Raw genomic sequence first — 25,279 nt, 5'->3', positions numbered from 1 at the left:
TGGCTGGTCAGACGGTGCTGGCTATTTTTTTCTCCCCCCTTCCCACATGCTAAATTGCATTAAAAGATTGCTACAAATAGATTAAATACTTTCCCAATATTAATTTTCTATTACGTGACAGATGTAGTTGCCACAAGGACGTTACTCAGCTATCAGTTGGAAACTAGGTGGCCTGCACGATTGTGAACAAGAGGGGAAGTGTTCACGAGCAAATCTCTGTTAAGCAGCGGGCCACACTCTGAAAAGCTTTTCAAGACCCCATTTCTGGACTGTGCCCTCTGACTTGGTCTCCATGGGTTGAGATGGGTGCCCCCCCCATATCCTATACCCTTTCATTTTGTTTTGCTGGAGGCACTGAGGCTGATAGTAAATTTAACATCCCGATGGGTGATGATTTTTCTGAGTTAGCTCTCAGTTTTATGGCCACTATGATCACCATAGAACCATCTGGCTCAATGTATGCAGTTAAGTCTATTGGTTATGTACTGCAAGCACATTACACCCAGGCTTTTTGACCTGGACTAGTTGCTTTCGGGTTCTCAGGTAAAGTTTAGAAGGGTGTGACCTGAAATCGCTAAGTGGCCTGGGACCTGTCTACCGTCGCTACCTTTATAGGTTACCGCATAGTTGTGATCAGCGTAATTGCCATGTTTTACAATATCTAGGTACAAGAGAGCAGGTTAATGAACAACACTGTCAGATCTCAAATATCTGAATGTTCCACATCGTCCATTTAAGCCCAAACTTCAGCAATATTTTAAGAGATTTGTTTGTGTCTAATTTATCTTTAATCATTAAAAAGGATGGCAAAATGAAAAAACAAGCCTGAAGGAAGGGTTGGCAAGACAGACAGAAACCATATTTCTATCCATAGTGGCCACCAAGGAGCTATTCCTGTTTGCCATATAAAAATGCATCACGAGCATGTGTAGCAAGATTCCTTACAAAAAGCAGTTGTACAGTAGCCAGTTTTCAAAATTAAAAATGTCCCTCAGGTAAAATCCCACTCACACACAGGAATAAAACTGTGGATTGAAGTTAATGGGAGAATAGCTGCATGAAGACAGCAAGACTAGACCGGTCAATGCCTGGACTATGTTAAAAAACAAGTCCTTCACCAATTAATATACAAAGAAATCAAAGTTGCTTTTGAATGACACACACACAACGTTTCAAACAGTTTTGTTTTGTTTCTTTAAAGAAGGAAAACCACAGTGGCATAACTTAAAAATTGCCAAATTTATTGTTGTTTAAATGACCATAGTAAAGGTATTGTACTTCCAGCTGAGATTTTGTGTGCTAAATTGCAATCCAAGTAAAGTATAAACTCGTATGTCACAGAAATGCTGACACAACCTTAGCTATTTTAGCACTACGGGGTGTTGCTATAATGCTTGATCCAAAAAAAAGAAGATATACAACTGCCCTTCTAGAATTTTAGAACAGGTTATATTACAGCCAACTAAAACAAAAATGTATACAGATTTTATTTACTTGACTTGACTTTAATAGCTGGTAAAGTCATCCCTGTAGTGCTGTTGAAGTCAGTGCAGAAGACGACAATTACTATGAAATATATCCCATCATTCCGAAAGCTTAATTGGGAGCTAAGCTTTTTCCACTGCTAAAACAATGTGAGTGTTTGTAAAGCAAAAGTAGCCATCTGATTACATACTACAGCCTTCTTATGTTAGACCGTTTTTTTATTATTATACATATTTGAGTAACTGAAATAAGCTTCATATATACAGGGCCATGACAAAACTATGTAAATTGCATATTATGTTGACATTTCAAGCATTTTCTTTGTAACAACATTTGCATTCAAAGACAGATAGGAAAGCACATGAGAATAGTTTGAATCATGTTAGCAAATTCATTATTATTAACCTTATCCTCAAATCCCAAATTTGTATCAATCCAGTTAATATTTGGAGGTTACAGCATATGCAATATTTACTGTTTGCATGCGTTGACTGGGCTGAAAAATGAGGTCTGAAAATATTTGCACTTCCAAAAGAAAGTTCAGTGGTATCTTTGCCTTCCTGTATCATGCCAGACAGCCACAGTACTCTGAAAGTTGTAACAACTTGAGCAAATAAGATGTCAGTAGCTTGTAAGCTAGTAAATATAAAGAATATTAGTTCTTACATTGTTTTTTCAGAAATACATAGTTATAATTGGGGCTAGCTTCTATGGAGCAAAGAAAAGACACCTGGTGCATGGCCGGACTCTAATGACCCTCAGAAGCATATCTGTGGAGCAAAGGAGGAATAGTTGCTTGTCATTAGCAGGCCTGGGCCATTGGTGTTAACAGGGAGGAGGAGATAGGAAGTCAACAGCTGCCAACAGATTTGAGTCAGTGTGTTTGACTTTACGGGGTTCTGCTTTCAAGATGAAAGGAGGATATGGGGCTGACAACAGCAAGACACTAGAGTGTGCTGGAAGGGCTGCTGACCACGTGTGGGTTTCTATGCTACTCCAAACTTGGCACATGCCAAATGCAGGCTTTGGTTCATGTTGAATGTTACCCAAATACATTGTTTTGATGATATCACCATGGCTGACCTTACCACTAATGAAACAAGTCAACAAAAAAAGACCAGGAGGATGTGCAAACAAGCTTAGAATACCATCACTGGTACAAAACAATTGTTACAAATATCAGATCATCTTAGTCTTCAGATCTGCTCCCAAACTGGCCTATGTTTTCTGGGGTGTCTTTGGTTGTGTACTGCGTTAAAAACAGCAGCAACTGGTAACAATCTGGCTGACCTTAAACCATGGGATGGTTGTCCCACTTCCCTATATTCTGTTGTTTCAGTCAGGCTGGAGGTACTCTGACACTCTGAGTGAGTAGAATAGAAAGCAAGAGGCCCACCCTACAGTAGTGTGGGGCAAGAATTTACTCCAGTGCCCAGGGAAAGCCCTGCATGAGGAAGTAGTCATCCTGCTCTGCAGCATGCCAGTCTGAAGCAAGAATCAGACCTAAGAGAGCGGGCAGTTGGGGGTGGAAGAAAATCATACCCCCGTGACTATTACTAGGTGGTCTTAGTTTTATTGGTTGTATTCCCGCTCCTTGTTTGCATTATGTGGGGAAGCAGGGCTTTAAGAAATACAGTGTCTTCCATGCCCTACTGAGGGACTTTCACCTGGACAATACATGTGGCCAGAACAAGAATAGACCTAAGTGAAAATGCTATACGCAGATCCATGAAGATGCGCCTGGCACATCAGACAGCTCTTGTCCACTTAGGACCTGATCCTGGGAGGTGCTAAACGCCCTCAATTTTCATTGAAGTCAGTGCCTCATAGCAACATCACTGCACTTACTACTATTACATCAGTGCATATGCTGCTATAACACAAATCTGCAGCTGTGAGTTGTACAAAACCATGCTCAGCAACATGCTCCATGTCTAGCAGTCCCCATGATCCTGTGTTGTTTCTACTGCAACAACAATGCTCAGCTGTTTGACTAATGCACTGGAAAGGAGAAGGCATGTGTGTGTCACTCAGTTACAGGCCTCTACTTCTTCATAACAGTGGCTGTTAGTCTAGCTCTTGGCGGGGTAAGTTTTCTGGGTGACTAAGACTGCTATGCAGCCATTTGAGCCACTATAAAATATTAAATAATGGCTCTGGGAACTGCCAGAGCCCATTTCACTGAACACTATGTTCCCTTTTTTGCTCCACACAGCTGTAAATACATTAGAAATAATCAGGGGTGTTTAAGGAGCTATACAAACTAGTTTCAACTGTTATTTATCATTTGTACTGTGAGAACCACTTACAGACCTCAAACAGGGTGAGGCCCTATTGTGTCACTTAACAAAAATAGAAAATGACAGTCCCTTCCAAAGAGCTTACAGTCTAAAAGGTGGAGTTGACTTTTGCTCAGTGCAAGAGAGCCTATGAGAGTATGAGCTGCATCCAGGAATCCATAGAATCATAGAAATGTACAGCTGGAAGGGATCTCAAGTGGTCATCCAGTGTAGCCCTCTACGCTGAGGCAGGACCAAGTAAACATCAACTATCCCTGACAAGTTTGCCCAGCCTGTTCTTAAAAACCTCCAATGATGGGGATTCCATAATCTCACTGGGAAGCCTATTCCAGAGCTTAACTATATTTACAGTTAGAAAGCTTTTCCCTAATATCTAACCTAAATCTCCTTGCTTCTTTATTTATTACTTCTCATCCTTCTTTCACTGGACATGGAGAACAATTGATCACCATCCTCTTTATAGCATCCCTTAACACATCTGAAGACTTATCAGGTCCCCCCTCAATCTTCTTTTCTCAAGACTAAACATACCACAGAATATTACCCTTTTCTGCACCTGCAGCACATTGTTAACTCATATTCAATTTGTGATCCACTGTAAGCACCAGATCCTTTTCAGCTGTACTTCCACCTAGCCAGTTATTCCCTATTTTGTAGCTGTGCATTTGAATTTTCTTTCCCTAAGTGAAGGACTTTGCACTTGTCTTTACTGAATTTCATCTTGTTGATTTCAGAACAATTCTCTAATTTGGCGAGGTTGTTTTGAATTCTAATCCTGTCTTCCAGAATGCTAGCATCCCTTCCCAGCTTGGTGCCATCTGCAGATTTTATAAGCACACTCTATGTTCCATTATCCAAATCATGAATCAGAATATTGTCTAGTATCCACAGTGCTTATACCCATGTAACACGATACTAAGCAGGACCCTGACACCATTCTCAGTATGTCCTATCAGAAAATTTTAATAAATATAAATACAAACGTTAGCAGCATGGACTAAAATATTTCTACGTTGCTCTTCAACACAGAATGTTGTCTTTTTTTCTGAAAGTAGGAACAGTGGACGAAAAAAAAAAAAAGAGTTCCAGCCACACAGCCTCAAAATTAAAGCCTACTCCTGCTCCCAGTGACATAAGTGGCAAAATTACCACTGAATTCAATAAACTACCTCCGTGGAGGTGCTGAGTACTTGTAACTTCCACTGGCATCAATTAGCGTTTTAGGAACTCAGCATCCTTTAGGATATGCCTACAGGAGAAAAGGATCAGACTGTTTACCTTTGAGGGAACACTCTCCTTTAACAGCCCCTTTCACTTGAATTACATTGAAACTCACGCCTGAGCTGAGGATTAGCATAAGCTCATGGTCCATTAAGTCCCACTAAAGGCACTATTTGAGGGCTTATAAGGAATTTAGATGGTGCAGAGACTTTGTATTGGCCTTCTGCCTAGGGGTGACCCCCTACAGAGCAAAGAACTTAGATGAAGAACAACAATTAATGCAGGAAAACTTTCCTACAGAAAAAATGCAACAAAAATAGTAGCAAGTCAGAAGAATGACAAATATTCAAGTTAACAGAGCTCTTAAAAATGAACTTTATCTGAAAACAGGAATAAATCAAAGAGCTCCAAGTTAGCTCTTTTTCAGTATTTCATATGATATACCTAAATTAGATGTTATGTAACTCCAATACAGTTCCGTCTTTACATTTAGAAGATATGGAAAGAGAGATAAAATGTAAACTCAATCTGTACCTTATTATTCAAAACAAAAACTTTCCTAGAAGTCCTTGTCATGACTAAGAAATCATAGACTATCAGGGTTGGAAGGGATCTCAGGAGATCATCTAGTCCAACCCCCTGCTCAAAACAGGACCAATCCCCAATTTTTGCCCCAGATCCCTAAATGACCCCTTCAAAGATTGAACTCACAACCCTGGGTTTAGCAAGCTAATGCTCAAACCACTGACCTATCCCTCCCCCCACTCAATCTGACTTACTCGTCAGATTTTAGCTGTACATTTTCCTACACAGTAAAGTAACTGCCATAGTGTAGACTGACTTTTCTATAATGAAGACAAGAAATTCATTTTCAGACAAAACTTTACCCTGAAGGCATGACTTATGAGGAGAGGCTGAGGGAACTGGGATTGTTTAGTCTGCAGAAGAGAAGAATGAGGGGGGATTTGATAGCTGCTTTCAACTACCTGAGAGGTGGTTCCAGAGAGGATGGTTCTAGACTATTCTCAGTGGTAGAAGAGGACAGGACAAGGAGTAATGGTCTCAAGTTGCAGTGGGGGAGGTTTAGGTTGGATATTAGGAAAAACTTTTTCACTAGGAGGGTGGTGAAACACTGGAATGCGTTACCTAGGGAGGTGGTAGAATCTCCTTCCTTAGAAGTTTTTAAGGTCAGGCTTGACAAAGCCTTGGCTGGGACGATTTAATTGGGGATTGGTCCTGCTTTGAGCAGGGGGTTGGACTAGATGACCTCCTGAGGTCCCTTCCAACCCTGATATTCTATGATTCTAAGGCCAAAGTCCACCAAGTGGGCTATTAGGTTCTTTTCTTACATTACCTCGGAAAAGTAATGCTTAACGTATAGTGCCTGCTGTGCTGTTCTGCCTTTATATTTGGACTCCTGAGTTTGTTACCAAGAACTGCAAAAGCAGTTTTATATTGCACTTTTTTTAGGGTGGGAAATTACTGGACCTAGTGCTTTATTTAAAACACTCAAACTATTAACATATTTGCACCACTAGCTTTTCCATTAAGGAAAATGGCACCCATTTTGCTCGCTCCTAGAAGCCAATTCTGCAGTCCATACAGACAAAACACCTACAGATTTCAATAGGAATTTTCTCCCAGTAAAGGCGGTAAGAGCAAGTATCATCATCATAAATGTTCATAAGGTAAGAACTGCTTGTCATCACAAATAAAGTGTGAAGTCTTCTTAAGTTTTTGTAATTGGTATTTCTCAGTGTGGTCCTAGAAGTGTCAATCCTGCCTTAAAGTATAGTCATTTTTACACTAGCACACAGTATAAGAGACAGCAAACCAGTTTCTAAATTAGTTTCAATATTTAGAAGCTATTTCTAGGAACAATTCTCCAAAGAAGCCGGAAGCACATGTAACTGTGATGGTCTAGAATGGGAGCTAAACACATGTGCAGAGTCAGCCCCCAGGTATATGACAGCTATAAATGTCCAGATACCTGAGGATTGTGTCTGCTTTCTGGTAAACTAAGGGTGAGTGGGAGGAGGAACAGAGAGAGAGAGAGAGAGAGAATAAGCAGACAGTTTCAGACTTTTAAAAAATCTGCTCTCCTATCAATGCACAAAATCCACATAATGGGCTAGGTTTTGGCGGGGTGGGTGGGGGACTATGGTTATAAGTTATGTTTTCAAATGGATGGCAGGACACTGTAACACTGAATGGGAAAATCCTACATTTGCTGCCCCACACACTGTAAAAATGTATAATTTGTCTAAATGTCGACAATTTTTCAAGATTGTAAAGTTACTAAAGCAGAAGGCTTAGTCTGTCCCTCAAAAGGGATTTATTGTTTTAGCAAGGTGGCTGTCTCCAGGACTTTCAAAAAATGAAATCTGCAGTTTATTTGTAGTAATTAGCGTATCTTATCCTGTGAACTCTCTTACACAGTGGGCTGAGCAAAATGAGTACTTTTATTTGGAAGAAGGAGAATCTGGGCTGCTACTGTTCATTATCCTTTCAGAGTTGCAGTGCCGGTTAGAATAGATCCAGGCTAATGCAGTTTTCCCTGCCTCCCGTGGGTCTCTTCTCAAGCCTTCCTAAGGGCTATAGTGGAGGTCTATCCTACAGGTTTGGAAACATCATATTAATCTAAAATATATAGAATTCATATGCTAAAGCTATGCAGAAATCTTATTTTTATATCATTTGGCATTTTCTTTGTGATCATTTATTATAAGTTATATACAACTAGTTTTATTTTAGTCATTTGTTGTACATATAGTGCAATTACAACCACATCCCCCCTCTTTTGGTTAAAACATGTCTAAGACTCTAATACAATTTGGAAATATAGTTGTGGACCTTCTCACAGGTTGGGCTGGCCCTTTAAGGGGGATAGGCTTAGCTCCACCTATGATTAATTAGCTGCCTATCAGGTGACAGGTTTGAGGTCAGGAATCAGGTGATAGCCTGCAGATTACCTCCTCATCAGATAAAAGAATAGCAAGCAGCCCAGTTACAGAGAGATCTGCAGGAGGCCCTGGGTGAAGGAAAAGGACTTTGAAATGGGCTAACCAGCAGGATGTGGTTTACTTGTTTGATTTAAGTTAGACTGTCTTGGTTTTGACTCATAAACCTATCCTTGAAGAAAGGAACTGAAATTTTGCTGCTGTTGGGAGCTTTGATGCACTGGCTGGTGAGCTGGTTTATACTACCATATAGAACCTGATTGTAACTGTCCCTGACACAGTCCCCTTTAACTATAGAGTAGACAGCTCGTACACATGGCAGAGATTAAAAGTATTTAGGATTACTGTATTCTGCTGAAATATTGATTTAATAACTATATACCACTCCAGCATGGCTCATCAGAAATAAGAACACAATGAAATATCAGCTAAAATCATTTTTGAAAACTTAAACCAATCACTTGATACATTTGTGTACATCCCACACATACCCTTGATTTCTCTAGTTCTACCTAGCTTGCATATCTGTACTTAATGCCCTATATTTAAAAATTCTACTGCTGGCAAAATTAGCCAGAGAGACTGCCCAGTCCCCTTGCTCAGCACCTTTGGACACTGATCCAAATTTCCCCTATGGCCAAAAGCAGAATACTGTGGAGACCACTGTACATTAGCACTCCCTGGAGGGACGGATTTACGGATTTTGTTGCGATTACCTGTAAAACCTATGTAATTTGCATTATCGGCTGTCACCACTGTATGGCCCACAGCGATACATCAAGTGGACTGATGGGAGCATGCTGTGTGAGCAAACCAGCATTACCAGGGAAGAGGAAGAGATTCTGCCAGACTAGTAGATTGCCTGTATCTGATCAGCCTCGGAGTCAAATTGTAAATGCATAATACATTTAAAAAAATCTAGGAAACAGTCATGCTATTATGAATGGTCATCTTACAGGTATGGAACTTGGATAGGCAAAAGCATAGATGTCAAAATTTCCTATTTGGTAGGCTCTAGCCAAGGTTTCAAAAATCAATCCCAGAGAAATTTTCATGTCCCCAGTCAGTGAGTAGGAAAAAGCATGTAATGCTCTGGCAGAAAGGCCATTAGGCTACCACCCTATTTAGTACATTGTCTCTGGAAAATAACTATAAAAATATTTTTGTAAGACCACTTTCACTAGTGAGTGAACAGGCATTTGACACCAAACAGGAACAAGGCAGTTAATTGGTTACAAACGGGATTCATTTTTAAAAATTACTTATTAGGATGTACATGTACAGCAGTAGTCCCCAAACTTTTGAGGATTGTGCCCCCTTCCCTCTGTCTGCACCCCCCTGGAACCATGGCCAGGAGTGGGGTCATGGTTAGGGGAAGGGGACACTGACGGGGTAAGGGTCTGAGGCTGGAGCTGCAGCTGGGGGTGGGTCTGGGCCTGGGGATGGAGCCATGGCCAGGGTCCGAGGCTGGGGTGGAACTGGGAGCGGGGCCACAGCTGGGCCATGGTGCGGCCTGGAAGCCAAGCCCCCAGCCAAATGCAGAGCAGTGCCAAGGCTGTGACGGGATCAGGCAGGGAGCTGGGGCCATGGCTGGAGCAAAGCTATGAATGGGGCTCAGTGACCCTTCCTCCCTGCCCCCTGTAGGAGCTGACCCAGCCCACCACACCCCCCTGCAAATGTTCCTTGGTGCCCCACCCTAGGGGAGCATGCCCCACAGTTTGTGGATCTCTGATGTATAGGGATTAATGGGACAAGTGTGGATATTGAGAGACTCTTAAAATTACGTTTTGTAGATCACACTTCAAATCACCTCTGCCTTCAGGATCTGGCTCATGAACATATCAAGTTCTTATTGTGTCACTCAGCCAGGTCTGCAAAGCTGAATTTGAGTAACAAATCTAATTAATTGTACCTTCAACCATTTTGTTAGGATTTCAGCAAGTCTAGAAAATACTGTCCATTAGAGTATACATTCTACAATATATAATGCACCCTACAGTGAAAACCAAACCAAATCATACTATTTTAAGGTTTAGAGAGGATACTGTTGCACTGCAGTAATTCTGAAAAATGTCTGCTTCATCACTTGTGCAGCAGAATGGAAGAAAATATGCATGGCTCTTTTATGAGTTGTAGGTTACTACTTGATCCCAAATGAAACTGAAAGGCACAAGACACAAGAAGGTTGAAGGAAGATCTGACAATAACCGTTGCCTTCTGTTTTATTACAAGGATCCAACTGGAAGCTATTTGCCAGAACTGGCATATTTGAATATTTACCCTCTGGATTGTCTTCATTTAGACTAAAAGATACTTTATGTCCTTACTGAAAAACAATATTACACATACCTTGTAATTTCATAGGAGAAATACAAATGTCTGTATATTAGATCTTGCTTTTACAATATTTTAAAATGTGCTATAGAAATGATCAGACGACTTATATTTAATTACCATTACTGTTCTACAACAGGCTTATCTAGGAGAGAATGAACAGTATGATTTACAATAAATATATTTCAAGTTAAAAGATATTGTACCTAATTTAACACTGTAATAGGATCTTCAAGATTAACTCAATTTTATATATTGCAGCAAAAATAACATTTCTAGTAGGAAGGAATTACTTATAAACCTAGCAAGATCTGGACATTCACATATTTGTGTAAACAACTTAACAATGTTTATTACATTTCCAGAAAGGTTATGCTTTTACAGTAGGATTTCAGCTAAATTTTATGTACTGTAGCAAATATAACAGTGCTTATATTCAGCTCCCTCACAAATTTAAAGTGGAAAAATGGAATGCCATTATTTATCAAGCGTGGCACTCTTCTCTTTGTTTCACAAGTGGCTATACCTGGGTGCAAACAATATGTTAGAGCGAGGCATTCCAGATGAAGTGCAGATAAAGTTGGAGGATGTTTTCATGATTAACTGTGAAGGTCCTGGCAGTAAATACCTAAAAATGATTTTAAAAAAGTGGAATTTAACTGCAAAGATAATATTCAAAGGCATTAGTCATGCATGTGCCTCACATTATAATCCTGGTATGTCAGACTTTATGTACATTCACACATGGAGTACCGTGTGGCAGGCCTTTGTCTCAGACAACAAAAGAAAAGGTTTAATAAATAAATATTTATTATTATTATTTATTACAACCTATAGACAGCCATAGCAAAACTGCAGCCTACTTTGGGTCATACATTTTGCCACTGATTTCTTAATGGTAAAGATGTTAAATGCTTGCAATAGCCAGCCCTTTATAGGAAAAAAAAAACAAAAAACGAGAAAACAGTCACTTATGCAAAGCTATTTCTAATCTGTCTCCTAAGGATCTCAGTTAGAATAGTATTATTTTTCCCAGATTAAAAATGGGTTAAAAACTGAGACACAGAGATTAACTGATCTGTAAAAAGTGAAACAGCAATTCAGTGGCAAAGCCAGGCAATAAAAAAACGTGTAGTTTTGAATCCCAGTTTTCTTCTCTAATCATTGGACTATCCCTAGTTGTTTTAAATATCGGCATGCCACCACCTCCATCCAAGTAATGCAAACCCCCAATTTTCTGCAATCTACTAATTCATCATTCATTAATCAGTGACTCAGTTATCTTTTTTTAAATCAGACTAGCTATAGGATATGTTTTAGACAACATTACAAACATTCATCATCTGTTGCTTAATATTAAATCTGTTTATTACCAGTTCTTATAATTAATTGCAGGAGTCATTAGATGAGCACAAAAAACTATACAAAACATCCACATTAAATCAAAATTTCATGAGTGATGGGCAATGCTAGAACAGATTACATACACCACAGATTATATAATGTATTGTTTAAGAAGTGTAGCAGCATTCTAGGGAATCATATTGATTGATGCTGAGCGAGTGCATTGGAAGAGTTCTGAGGATTAATCCTACTAATCACAGGGAAAGGGGCAATGTCATGACTGTTAATGGGAAACATCTGCTCTATAAGAAAGTGTAAATGTTTGGTTTGTTTAAGCCCTGAGGAAGGCCATTATTGCCAAAGGCTAATCAATTTGCTACAAACAAAGGGCCTGATCTCATGGGGGGCAAGCACCTTTTGTGCAGAGGTGCTCAGTATCTCACAAGATTTGGGAGCAAGAACATCTGAGCAGTGCTGATGAGGTGTGAGATGTGACATCTATGCTTGTTTGAGGATCTAACCAGCAGGGGGAATTGGGGTTGGGGATGACCACTTTCCTTCAAGTTTCTTTTAGAAGTGAATTTTGTTAGGATTCAAAAGGTCAGAGGCTGTTTTTTAAAAAAGCATGTGTTATGAGATTTGAGTATCCTGACTGGAAAAGAAGTCTGGCTGTGTTTTCACAGCATTTACTCTTATTTTTATTTTGTGAAGAAAACATAATTGATCATTTACCTTGGTATTCCCACTAATGTCTGATAACAAGAGCTCTGGGACCACTGAACTGTACAGTGAAAATTATTTTTGAAATATGTTTAACAATTTGAGCTTGTCCTATGCAATAAAGTTAAAATAATGACTGGTTTTCCATCAGGAACAGTATCACTGGGAATTAGACATACAGTAATGTGTAAAGTGCCAAAAATGTACAAATAGCCAATTGAAACTGGAGATGCATCTGACAAAGCTGCCAAAAAAGTGCACATAAACGTAGCCTGAAAATCGTTTCCCTCTCAAGAAAGCCCAACAGAGCTATACAAATGAAACTTTACAGTTATGAAAAAAAAATAGCTTTAAATCACTCTCTGCCCATATGCTGCAGTTTACAGGGTCTTACTTATACTATATCACAATAGTAGTGAACAAAATTATTATCAGTGAAAATCCTTTAATATAATTTCCTTGATAGCTTAAAAATACAAACCCAGGTGCAACGTGAAATTGTGTAGTGGTTACTCAAGGGAAATAACGTCACTGTTACCTTGTACATATTAGGGCTGGCTGGACAAATACAAGCAAACCCAGCTGATATAAAAGTTTTTTTCCCATAAAGAAAATAGGAAGCCCCTTTTTTAGCCAGAACATAATGCTTAGTTGTAGCCATAATATAAATGTAATGTTTTTTGAGATAAATGCAGACTGGTTGTAGCTTTTAATCAAAGTTATCCTGACAACTATGGTACTACAGATATAGAAGTAAGTTACTGTTTTGTAACTGCTATGCACTTATCTAAAACAGAGGGCCTGATTCTGCTCACATTTGAAATCCATGATTACACTTCCATTGGACTTCAACAGAGTCACAGAAAATGGCCAAAGCAGGCCTGTTAGCTAGGCAATACACTACAGTGATTTGATTGGTCTGAACAGTTATGGCTGGTTTTTAATTGAAAAAAATGACCATGTATTAATGGTGGAAGTAAGAATTACTTTGTTTCATCTTTTTTTTTATTTTACCACTCTACTATTATAAGTTCATTTGTATATGAATATTGCATATGGTTCATTTTGTGGCTAAATTACCTCTACTTTTGCTGTGAACAATCAGCTTCTGTTTCCAGCTGGTATTAAATTATGTTAGAGCCCCTGAAACATTCACATGACAATAGCAGAAAGTTTAATATATCAAATAACTAGTAAAAGACATATTGCTTAAGCAATTAAGTCATACAGTAGGTTTAACTGATAACATATATTGCGTTTATTTTCTGTAGGACATTCTAAATGTATTTGCTATTTTAAGGAATAAACACTGCCCTTGCACAGAACTGCATGACTTTTAAAATGAACAACCCATTTGTAGGTTTATGTACTGAATGATCCAAATTACTAGGATAAGAGAAGCATTCAGAACATAAATCTGAAACTTACCTTTAATTCTGCAATTCAGGACCATTGCGTCACAGATCACTGGCTCTCCACTCCTAGTGATGTTTCAGTAAGAGTCAGCATGCTGACAATATTATAACTCTGCTGAAGAACTGACCCTGCGCATGGAGAGTCAGGTAAGTGCCAATTTTTTATTTTTATTTTTTACTATATTGTGCTGTTTTGCAAGGTTTTAACAATGTTTATACACTTTGGGAAATACAATAAGAAAAACTGTTATGTCTGCAGTTTTTAGAAGTAAACTTTGCAAAACTGTACAACACAGTAAGTCAGATGGCACTTACCTGACCATGGCCTGGAGCTATGCTCTTGTGGGATCCCACAGTGGTTGTGAAGCCAGCTGAGTAATACATGTTAGGGCACTCCTAGGAATGCAAACCAGGAATCAATTACTCTGAGGAATCTGAGGAAAAGGAAGAAAGGCAAGTTTCAATTCAGTTAAGTACAGAATGCCTTTCTTACTCTGGCTATTTGGGCATTAAGCAAACAACTTTTAATAAGTTAGTTTCAAATAAAAGGAGTATGGTAAGTCTCCTCTTAACCCAGCAAGGATAATTTCTGTTGCGTTCACTACCACACTATAGAAATCATAATGACAGGAAGTAGGGCTGGAAGGAAATGCTCATCCTTTATGTTGCAGACAGTGAACTAGTTCTTGTTGCTTTTTCCTAGGCCTAGAGCAGCGGTTCTCTACCTGTTTACCATTGTGGGCTGCATATACAGCTCTCTCTGTGTTATGTGGGCCACATCCACACAATATATATACACTTGTATGGCCTCGAAGATGTCACATGGGCCGTAGCTGTGTGCTGGTTGGGCCACAAGCAGCTCATGGGCCGCAGGGTGAGACCACTAGCCTAGAGGGAAGTATACACATATAATTTAAAATCTGATCATACCTTCCAATATGTCTCATAATTAGAAATATGAAAGTATATACCTTGTATCATCCCAGTCAGGGCTAATTCCAGTAACAGATCCTCTTGAATCTGCTGAATATTTGTAAGCCACTAGCAGGCAGTGTTTACAAAGTTGTACTAGTCGTTGACAACACTGGAGTTGTTCAGGAGTCACCACCTCTGTCCGTTTACTGAATATGGTCTCCCAAGAACTTCTGTTGGCATGGAAACAGACATGACCTCATGTTTTCTGTTACAAATGGCAATCTAAAAGCTTTACTACTGCACATCAGATTTAGCAGTGGAGGAGTAAGAGAAATAAAGTGTGACCTTGCCTGTTTACAGGAAAGGCCTATGCTATTTAACCCATATACTGACAGATGGTGGGAATATAAAATACGAATTAAGAAGTTAATCTTCATATTTCAAAATGATCACAACCCATTTTTCATTCAGTATGTCCCCTAAAGCATTTATAGGACCATTGTTTAGGTTTAGCACGTAAAGATTTACTGCCATGCAATTTTAAATGGTGTTCTACATCATGAGATGCACAAAATACTGATTTATTTTTAACAAGCTACTATCTGAATAGTAATTATATAGCATGCTAATACTTTCATTAGTCAGTCATATTCAGGAGTCCATGATATTAAGCATGAAGAGAACAACAAATGATACATATGACAGTCGAATATAAATGTTTAAAATATTGTGCTCTGTTTCACATTTCCAAAAAACAGATGAATGAAAGCATTTCATTTCTCTATCAGAACTATTCAAAAAGTCATGGGAAGGGAGTTTCTCCGTCTAGACCATTTGAACATTAGCACATGGCTCTAACTGGGCGGGGGAGACTGCTCTTTATCAAGTCAGAGAAGTATAATTAAAACTTTCAGTTTATGTCTGGTAAATTTTTCCCTCTGAAATAACCATACGCAAGGTACTTTTGTTTCCATTAACCTTTTATTTCCAAAAAAGGTTTAGTCCCTTCAGCTTTTCAGTGCACAGAATTTTAAGGCTACCCACGCTAGTCTAACCTGGTGCGTTTCACCACAGCAAGGAGGAATTAGTCCTGTGCACAGGGCTCACTCAGCATTTGTGTTTATTCACAACTTACTATAGGTCCAATATTCAGATATGAATACAGAGAACTATGTGGGTGTCCAAAGGCAAAATTAGTACTTGAAACCCCTTTCCCTATTTAAAAAAAAAATGAAAGCCCTCTATGATGGCTTAGATGGGTGGCAAGCTTGGGTTTGTGTTTGTTTTATTAAAAAAACAAATCAGTATATGTGTGGGAGAGGTGTGGGGGGAGGGTTCCTTGCATCCCTCTTCCAGGTTCTAAGCATCCAGAATGAAGTCCTGGGCTCACTGACGTCCATTGAAGTTTTTGGGAAAAAAACTACCATTGAGCCAGGATTTTATCTTCCACATAGGGGTTTTGAATAAGAGTCATAAAATAGGATGTCTGTTAGGGCTTAGTGAGAATTCAGCGCTGATGCTATAACAGTGCATGAACAGGAAATGTGACAAGTAAAATCTGAGGTAATTTTGGGTATATCTAATTTGCTTTTGGCATGGCACACCACCGTGGAAAGGGGATACAGGAATACAACAAGGGAAGGCCATGCTGGAGTATGCTATATTCTAAATCATGTGTGAGCCTTTATTTGAACCTTGATTTTTAATCAAACTGGTACGATCACTTTTCGAGTACTCCTTTTGATTTTGTGCAGGTGATTAAAGCAAATTTATCATTAGCTACATCTAGATTATGCCATACAGATACCATATATTAATACACAAGTGTTTTTTATGCATCTGTTAGTCATTCTACACCTAATATAACACAACCTAAACAGCAAGGGAATAACGAGTTAAAACTACTAACAATAAATATCCTCTATTCCTCCCCCAGAGACACATACCTTACCACTAGCCCAACCACCCTACACCACAGAATGCACCACAACTTTAACTCTGCCTTAGGAGGGAAACCAGCATAATCTTCCCCAAATTCCACCTCTACCACAAACACACCAAACTTCACTCCCCCAGTGTCCCTACTATTCACTTCTGTAAAATTGCACACACCCTCCAGGGCAGAGTTAAGGCTCCAGCGTGTTCTCTTGGGGGTATGGTGATTGGGCTAGTGGTAAAGTATGTCTCTGGCTGGAGAAACAGGATATGTACTGCTGACAGCCATAACTTTCTATTTCCTTGCTTTGTAGGTTTTGTATTAGGTATATTGCATGTAGGGCAAGCTCAACACCCCACAGTGTTTGTATATATTAGTTTCTTAGGTTTTTTTAAAAAAAGATGTTTGACAAAGCAATAACTCCTTTAACAAGGAACAGGAATTTTGTCAGGGTTCATCTTGACTCCTGAGGCATAGGGTTACCAACTTTGGTTGGAAGAATTTGTGGAGATTTTATCACATGACATAATCTTTAATTTCAGGAGACTCCTGGATGGTTTACAACCCTACTGAGCCAGCTGGGCTCCCTGAAAAAGGCACTGTTCTGCGGGAAAGGAGCTTTTGCTATATCAAAGATCCTGCTCTTCACTGATTTATTCAGCAGGCCCAAGAGCGGCATTCCTGAATCAGTTGAACAGGAGAGCTGATCAACTTTTGAACAAAAAACATTTTTGTAGAAAAATGTTTGATTTCTGAGAATAAGAATCATTACAAATTGAGGCTTCCAAAACAATATTAAATATTAAAAAATTCAATATTAAAAGCAAGAGGTTCACATATGTTGTGTAAAGCGATGCTAACTGTAACACTAAAATTAAGGGATTATTGAAAATTCTGAAAAAAAATATTTTAAAAACAATGAAGTGGAAAAAGGTACCACTAGGTACAATGCTAAGATTTTGATCATACCCATACAGTGTAATGGACATATGCAAGCACTTATAGAAGAATCAATCATATTATGGGTCAGATCCTCAGCTGGTATAAATTGACATCAAACCATTAAAGTCAACTGAAATCAATGGAGCTATGCCAATTTATGCCAGCAGAGGATCTCGCACTCTCAGACTGTTGCTTTTAATATCCTATTTTTTTCCCACCTCCCTTTTCTTGTCATTGTGTTGAATACAGGTAAGGTTTATTACATTTGTAAATGTAGTGCAAGCATTCCCTACAAGTGACAAATGAGTTATTTCTTTTTGTACATATGAAACCCATCATCATCATCATGTGTATATTTGTTGAAGCTCATTTTCAATAAATCTTTTTTCAATCCTCTTTTGCAAGCTACTCAAAAACATCCCATTAGTCATCTCATGCTATATACTTATGAAGAAACTTATATGCTCTCCAGATATGGTACATATTCATACATATAGTCTTCCTTATGGGGAAAAAACTGTAAAATATCTTTGACCTATTTTGCTCTGTTATATACATAGGATCTGATCCTGCAGACCTTTCCTCACATGAATAGTCCTTTGACTTCAACTGCATGAGCATCAGGGGCTGGGGAATGGGCTAATTTAATTTTAAAAACATGGCATCTTTTCCAGTAACCATCCTTAATTTTCAAGCAAAAAAACATTTCTTTACCTATCAGTGTCACAATTTCCTACTTTCACATGCTTACATTCTCATAATTGTTTCAGATATGTAATGAAGAGCAAATACAGCCCAACTCAGAAATTCTGCTGTATTTCTAAACCACACAACAGAAGCTGAATACTTGGGGTATAAAATGTCAGCAGGACTCTTTACCTGACTCTCCTTTTCTTTATTCTAGGAATCAAACAGATAGGACCAGGATTTTTGTCAGAGGCCAACTAAAGTTAAGATTAAGTCACTGTGACTCTCTGTACCTCAAAGTGGCACCCTGGAACCTCATATTCACCATGGTGATATAATTATGATATGTTTTGTACGAAGTATACCTTGTGAGGAGGTATTTTAAAAGTCTTGATCTGTTGAACATGACTATCCTACTGGATTGTATGTGCTATCATTGTATGTGAAGTTATGAAGTATTGATAGCTCTGTTCCTGAAATATGTTGTGAGGTTGGGAACACCCACAACCAGCCTTTCAGTTACAACAAAATAGTAGCTACCAATAGCCAGACAGCAGTAATGGCTCATCAACACCCATCAACAACAGAATCCACTATCCCAGAGATTCCTTAGAGAAGGTATGTTTGCAATGGAGTGCTTTTACCAATGGGGACTGCCTGATCCCCTCCTCACAGCAAGGATCTTTCCAGCAAACTGGAAGAAAGTATAAAAGGGGGGAAATGACATCATGACTTGGCCTCTCTCCCCCCACATCTCAACACCTGGAAGCATGTCTGCAAGACACAGAATTTGAACTGGGGAGTTTGGTCACAGGCTAGAAAATGGTCCAGTCTATGTATTGAGGAACTGTAACCTCCTGTAACATCTGTCAGGGTGAGAAAAGCTATTTGATTCAATGCTTGTTTAGATTAAAAGTTTAGGATTTAGAATGTGTTTCTATTTTTATTTCTTAAGGTAACTATATCTGACCTTTATGCCTACCACTTATAATCACTTAAAATCCATCTTTCTGTAATTAATAAATCTGTTTTATATTTTACCTAAAACAGTATGTTTTAGTTGAAGAGCCCAGGCAATCTCAACTCAGGTTATCAAGCGCTGTTGCACATCCACTACCCTTTTGTCAGAGTGGCAACTAGGTCAGGAGCTTACACTGGCCAGGCTTCTGACCAGTGCCACAGAGTACAGTCCTGGGGTGCAAGGCTGCAGCTTCATGAGTGGGTGGGAGAAGCATTCATGTAACTCAGTTGGGTGTGTCCCTGCCTGGGGATGTCTGTGTAAGTGCAGTAGCTTTGTAGAGTGAGGGAAACCCCAGGCTGGTGGGTTTTGGAGGCTCAGTGGTCCCACAATCCAAATATCACCCCAGAGACCCCGTCAGAGTCACTTAAATAGTTGGCCTGATTTTGAAAAGTGTTGAGCCAGAAGGGTCTCTCAATGAGAGAAATCAATGGGAGCTGCAGGATGCTCAGCATTCCTGAAAAATCAAATCATTTACTTTAGATACCTTCAGATGGATCTAAGATCCTAACTGTACTAGCCTATTATTGAAATGCTTGGTCTATGTTAATAGGTAATTACAAGGTACGTTTTTGATTAATGGTTTTTAAAACAGTTCTATTTATTATAATAATTTCTTGAATGAAAGTAAACATTAAACTAGGCCAGCTGTGAAATTATTAAAAGGATTACAATAATAAATTTATTAGGCCTACCCTGAATTACAGAAACAGTTCCACAGGCCTTGGCCATGGCTCCAGAGTAAGCGATTAAACACACGGTTAAAAATACGGTACAAATGTAAACATTCAGCGTCAGAAACCCTCCAGACACGTTGCAGAACAGCACGAACACTTGTCCTCACTATGTCCAAAACCTAGAAAAGAATATTTCAAGCAAATCAAAGCATTAAAAAAAATAGGCATATATAACAAAATCTCAAAATCAAACATCTGTCCTTTCATTACACAGAAAAAATGGTAACAGAATTATCATTAGCATCATCACTTCTAAATTTCAACATGCTGTTTCATTTACTAACTTTGTTACGGCATCATTTTCCATCAAACCCATTTTGCAAAAACAAAACAAGTTTTCATATTTATTGAATTAGTATCTCTTCCCCCCACCTTTTCCAGTAATAGCAAGTAAAAAAGATTGTTAAAACAAGTAAAAACAGAAAAGAAGACACACACACACAGAGCTGATAAGGAGCCTTATTATTAATACCATCTTAAGCAATACTGAATACTTTTAAAATGGGTTACCGTGTTTAGAATACCATCTACTTTATAAAAGAATGATCCTGAGAGGAGCTGAGCTCCCACAGTCTACACTGACTTCAGTGTGTGTTGCAGGTGCTTAGCCCTACTCAGAATTAAACCATAAGACACTATTTTAGCAAGACTGGCTTTTATGCAGGAAATAGTATGTCATAGCATTGAAGAAAAATCAGCATTAAGAGACATTTGAAAAGGAATGCTTTTTAAAAATGTAATGGACATATATTGTTTGTGGGGAGAAAGAAGAAAACTGGACATTTTTGCACAGTGTATAAGTTGGTCCTCTGTCTAGTATACATCTTAACTCAATGTCTCATGTGGTTTTTCTTCCATGCATACATACACCAGTAGACTATGGAGTAGGAAGTACCTCATTAGAACATGACCAATTCTGCTCTCCAATACACTTGAATTAAATGGGAGTTGTGTGTGGATATATTGGTGCAGAATTGCAGCACAGAATCTGGGCTAAATCATGGCTATTTAAATACTGCCTGTAACATGTTTTCTGAGAACGTAATTTAAGTACCATATAGGCCAGTGGTGGGCAACCTGCTGCCCGCGGGCCTCATGTGGCCCATCAGGGTAATCTGATTGCGGACTGCAAGACATGTTGCTGACATTGACCATCCGCAGACACGGCCCCCGCAGCTCCCAGTAGCCGTGGTTCACTGTTCCTGGCCAATGGGAGCTGCGGGAAATGGCAGTCAGCATGTCCCTGCGGCCCGCCACTTCCTGCAGCTCCCACTGGCTGGGAATGGCAAACCACGGCCACTGGGAGCTGCAGGAGGGGGCGTGCCTGTGGATGGTCAACGTCAGCAAAATGTCTCACAGCTCGCCATCAGATTACCCTGAAGGGCCACAGGTGGCCCACCACTTATATAGGCTTTGTGCTGAACAGAGGCAAATTTCATCCCAAAAAGCATATTGCAGTTCATCAGACCCCAAAATGCCTACAGCATCACACAGAATAAAACCTGTTAAAGTGATTTTCTGAAAGGAGATGCCCCTACTGCTCAGCAAGTAAGATGGTATCCAAACCCTAAGATACCTGACAAGGGAGTGACCAAGCAGAGAATTTAGCCATGGTAAGATGAGCGTTGTCTTTTTACTACACCAGTGAATATTGCTATTGAAGAGTCTTCTGGTTTCGGGCACATGGAGTGCATGTAGACCCACAGAGAATACTTCTATGGATCAGCACCCAAAAAAACTAAAGAACTTTCAGGCATTGCACAAGGGCACAGCCATTTAGCTCCACCCAATTAATTTCCCTGTGCAGAATGAGAATGTTCTTTTCTTTTGCACTAACACAACAAATCATCTAGATATAACAGAACAAGGTGGTGAATAAACTGAGCCGTCAAAGACAGAGTGTGCCAGCCGTGGATACAGCAGAAATTGTGCAAGCTGAGGTAATACAGTTGCTAAACGGTCCTTGCAACGCATCACTGTTTGATGTTAGAGATTATGGCTATGTACAGGTGTTTGTATTTATCCAGAGCAAGGGTGGAAAAATCATTAAGAAGATATACCTGTTGGGGATAGACATTCTGAAAACCTAGCATATTTGACAGATATTTCCTTCCCGTATTCTGGAATTTCCTAGTAACCCCAGAGCATGTGCCAGAGAGTCCAAGTTTCCGTTTTAAAACTTCATACAATTGCAGAGCTGCTTTTGAACTACATACTTATACTTTCAGAAATATTCTCTAACACTCATTCTTTTTCTGCTTTTCCCTCCCATCCCCACCCTGCTAGAATATAAAACACTCTGCTCTCAGCTCCACTAAAGCTTTGTGCTCATATGTCACATTTGGAAATCCTTAGCTGCAATGTCAATCTCCAAGGGAAGCCATTTGTATAACTACTTCCCTAAGAATAACTATCTGATTGCTCGAAGGGGTTGAGGTTAAAAAGGTACAAAAACGTAGAGCAAATCATTTCCCCTGCTGCCAAAATATCAAGAGCACATCAATGCTTCAGACAGTATTATTCTCCTGAGTCATCAAAGGTGTCTTCACATGAAGAAAGAAATCCACATTTTCAGTACTGCATTTTATATTAATAATGACCTAGTGTCTTATCCTGACATACTGTACACGCCCTGGGTGCCACACAAGCGTCAGTCAGAGAAAGCACAGGACCCACTAGCATGCTTTTTAAAACACCGGTTACAGGGGAAACACCAGCTGGAGTGATAAAGCCACAGCTAAAATTAAACAGGATGGCTGAAACTCTTGTAGTAGAAGAAAAAAAAAAAAAAACCAGGAGCAATTGAAAACTGTGTGGTCAATGAAATAGTATTCCCAAGCTGAGATACCTGTTAACATATTGGAGTGGTGACACCATATCAGGTCTAAGTACCCCCTTCAGCCCACAAGAGGGGGTTGTGCCCTCTGCCAGTGTTTCCCTTCATGGAGATTCCTTCCCCGCCCTTTTTTTTTTTTTTTTTTTTTTAAGGGATAACCTTGTTGGAATAGATGAAAGAGACTCCCCAAGGTTCCATACAGGGGACCCACATCTCTGCTGCAGCTTTGACCCCCAGCAGATTTCCCCTCCCCCTACTCCTAGCAGCCTAGGTGCAAAAGATCTGTGCTATCAAGGACTCCTCCTAGCTACCGTTGCCCCGGGGACCCTGACCTTTTCCCCCCAAAGGGATCTCCACTTCAGAGAAGACTGCAAAGTTTGGGGTCTGCGTTCCATTGTCTTTTTCTTGTACACTCCACTGAAGGGGGGATAATGTGCAATCTTGTCACGACCAGGTCATACGCAGCCAGACCTAGTAGTCAGAGCCAGAGTCTGCACTCATGAGACAGGAGTCAAGAGTCAGCTGGGTTGGGATACAGGGAGATCAGAAGCAAGAGAAACTGAAGATCAGAACCACGAGTCAGAAACCAGAGTCAGGGCAGGTGAGGATATCAGGGAGTCACGGGCAGGAAACAAATGAAGTCAGGAACCGCAAGTCAGATGTCAGGAGTCAAGCCAGGTTGGAATGCCAGAAAAATCAAGCAGGAGCAGGGTTAGGGTTGCCAACTTTCTGATTGCGGAAAACCAAACACCTTTGCCCCGCTTGCTGTCCCACCCCCACCCCTTCTCCAAGGCCCTACCCCCACTCACTCGATCCCCCCCTCCCTCTGTCACTCACTCTCCCCCACCCTCGCTCACTTTCACCAGGTTGGGGCAGGGGGTTGGAGTGCGGGAGGGGGTGAGGGCTCTGGGGTGGGGCCAGAAATGAAGAGTTCATAGTGCGGAAGGAGGCTCAGGGCTGGGGATTGGGATGCGAGGAGGAGTGAGGGCTCTGGCTGGAGGTGCGAGCTCCGGTACGGGGCTGGGAATGAGTGGGTTTGGGATGCAGGAGGGGGCTCCGGGCTGGGGTCAAGGGGTTCAGAGTGTGGGAGAGGGTGCAGTCTCTGGGAGGGACTTTGAGTGCGGGATAGGGCTCAAGGCTGGGACACAGGGTTGGGGTGTGGGAGGGGGTGCAGGCTTCGGGCAGCACTTACCTCAGGCGGTTCCCGGAAGTGGCTGGCATGTCCGGCTCCTAGGGGGAGGGGCCAGGGACCTCCATGCACTGCCCTGTCTGCAGGCGCTGCCCCCGCAGCTCCCATTGTCCAGGAACCACAGCCAATGGGAGCTGCGGAGCTGTCACTTGGGGTGGGGGCAGCATGCAGAGCCCCCTGGCCACCTTTGCACCTAGGAGCCAGAGGCAGGACATGCCAGCCACACCTGGGAGCCGCATGGAGCCGGGCAGTGTCCCTTAGACTTATCCCTGCTGTGCTGCTAAACGGACACTTAATGGCCCAGTCAGCGGTGCTGATCGGAGCCACCAGTGTCCCTTTTTGACCAGGTGTTCCAGTCGAAAACCGGATGACTAGCAACCCTAAGCAGGTGCAGGAAGCACAAGCCCCACAGTTCAGAGCAGGGTGGAGCCCAGTTGTTTGGACAGCTTTGTGTTCCTGCTGCTGGCTTACATACGGCCAGCGGACCAATCAGCCAGTCTGGGACTCCACAAACTGGACCTCATGGGTGGAGCCTCATGCAGGGGCTGGGCTTTGTATGTCTCAGGTAAGCTATTACTAGCAGGCTGCAAGGTGGAGGGTTGGAGCGTGGCTGCTCCCATAAATCTGGCAGGCCCAGGTTTGAGACCTGTGGGTCATGACAAATCTTCCTGCTCTTCCTATAACCCACCACTCCAACTGTGTAGATCCGCACACCAGCAGAGAGGCCTATGCGGGTTTGGTGAAAGATGGAGAAGAGTGTTGCTGAGGCAGCCGAGCTCCCCTGCTGCGAAGGATGGAACAGGTCTATGCACTGGATCTTGGGGTAACGACCCTTCCCAGTGCATTACAAACATGTAAGAGATCATCATTGGCAAAGAGCACTCAGCAGAGGGACCAGTGGCTGTCAGATAATAAAATAATTCAGTCTCAAATCAATGACTGCTACTACTACAATACATTCACTCTATGCTTTTTAAAAAAAAAATCTCGCAGAAGTGTGGATTTATGCTGCCACTTTATATAATTCCAAAAGACCTGTAATTAAGTTCACAGCTAACTTGCATCATCAAGTTCTCATCATGTCCTTGTCTCTATACAGCTACGCCAGTTTTATAAAACTGTATGCATAAATCTTCCATCTAACGTATGAACTTGAGGTCAAATGGTCAATTACATCACATCACAACGGACAAGTTTTCTTTATAGCAGCTTGTCTGTACCCAGTTCCAAACACAGAGCA

General features: G+C 40.6%; 1 protein-coding gene across 10 annotated transcripts in view; it reads right to left on the bottom strand.

Moving 5' to 3' along the window:
- Positions 1-1,220: 1,220 nt before the first annotated feature.
- The window catches only part of TTLL7 (tubulin tyrosine ligase like 7), a 110,591-nt gene continuing 86,532 nt past the window's right edge, over positions 1,221-25,279 (bottom strand). For 6 of the 10 annotated variants that reach the window (XM_043521011.1, XM_043521010.1, XM_037907722.2 and 3 more), the window contains 3 exons: positions 19,973-20,133; positions 14,751-14,924; positions 1,221-10,928 (listed from right to left, as the gene is read on the bottom strand). In XM_043521011.1, coding sequence (XP_043376946.1) covers positions 10,811-10,928; positions 14,751-14,924; positions 19,973-20,133 — 453 coding nt within the window. In that variant the 3' untranslated portion in view covers positions 1,221-10,810. Of the gene's footprint in view, positions 10,929-13,890; positions 13,909-14,094; positions 14,214-14,750; positions 14,925-19,972; positions 20,134-25,279 lie in introns of those variants that run through there. The other 4 variants (XR_006283306.1, XR_005226599.2, XR_006283305.1 and 1 more) reach the window with 2 other exon arrangements.

Source organism: Chelonia mydas, chromosome 8 (assembly GCF_015237465.2).
Source record: "Chelonia mydas isolate rCheMyd1 chromosome 8, rCheMyd1.pri.v2, whole genome shotgun sequence".
In the NCBI taxonomy this organism is placed as follows: Eukaryota; Metazoa; Chordata; order Testudines; family Cheloniidae; genus Chelonia; species Chelonia mydas.
This window is presented reverse-complemented; position numbering and strand designations above follow the sequence as displayed.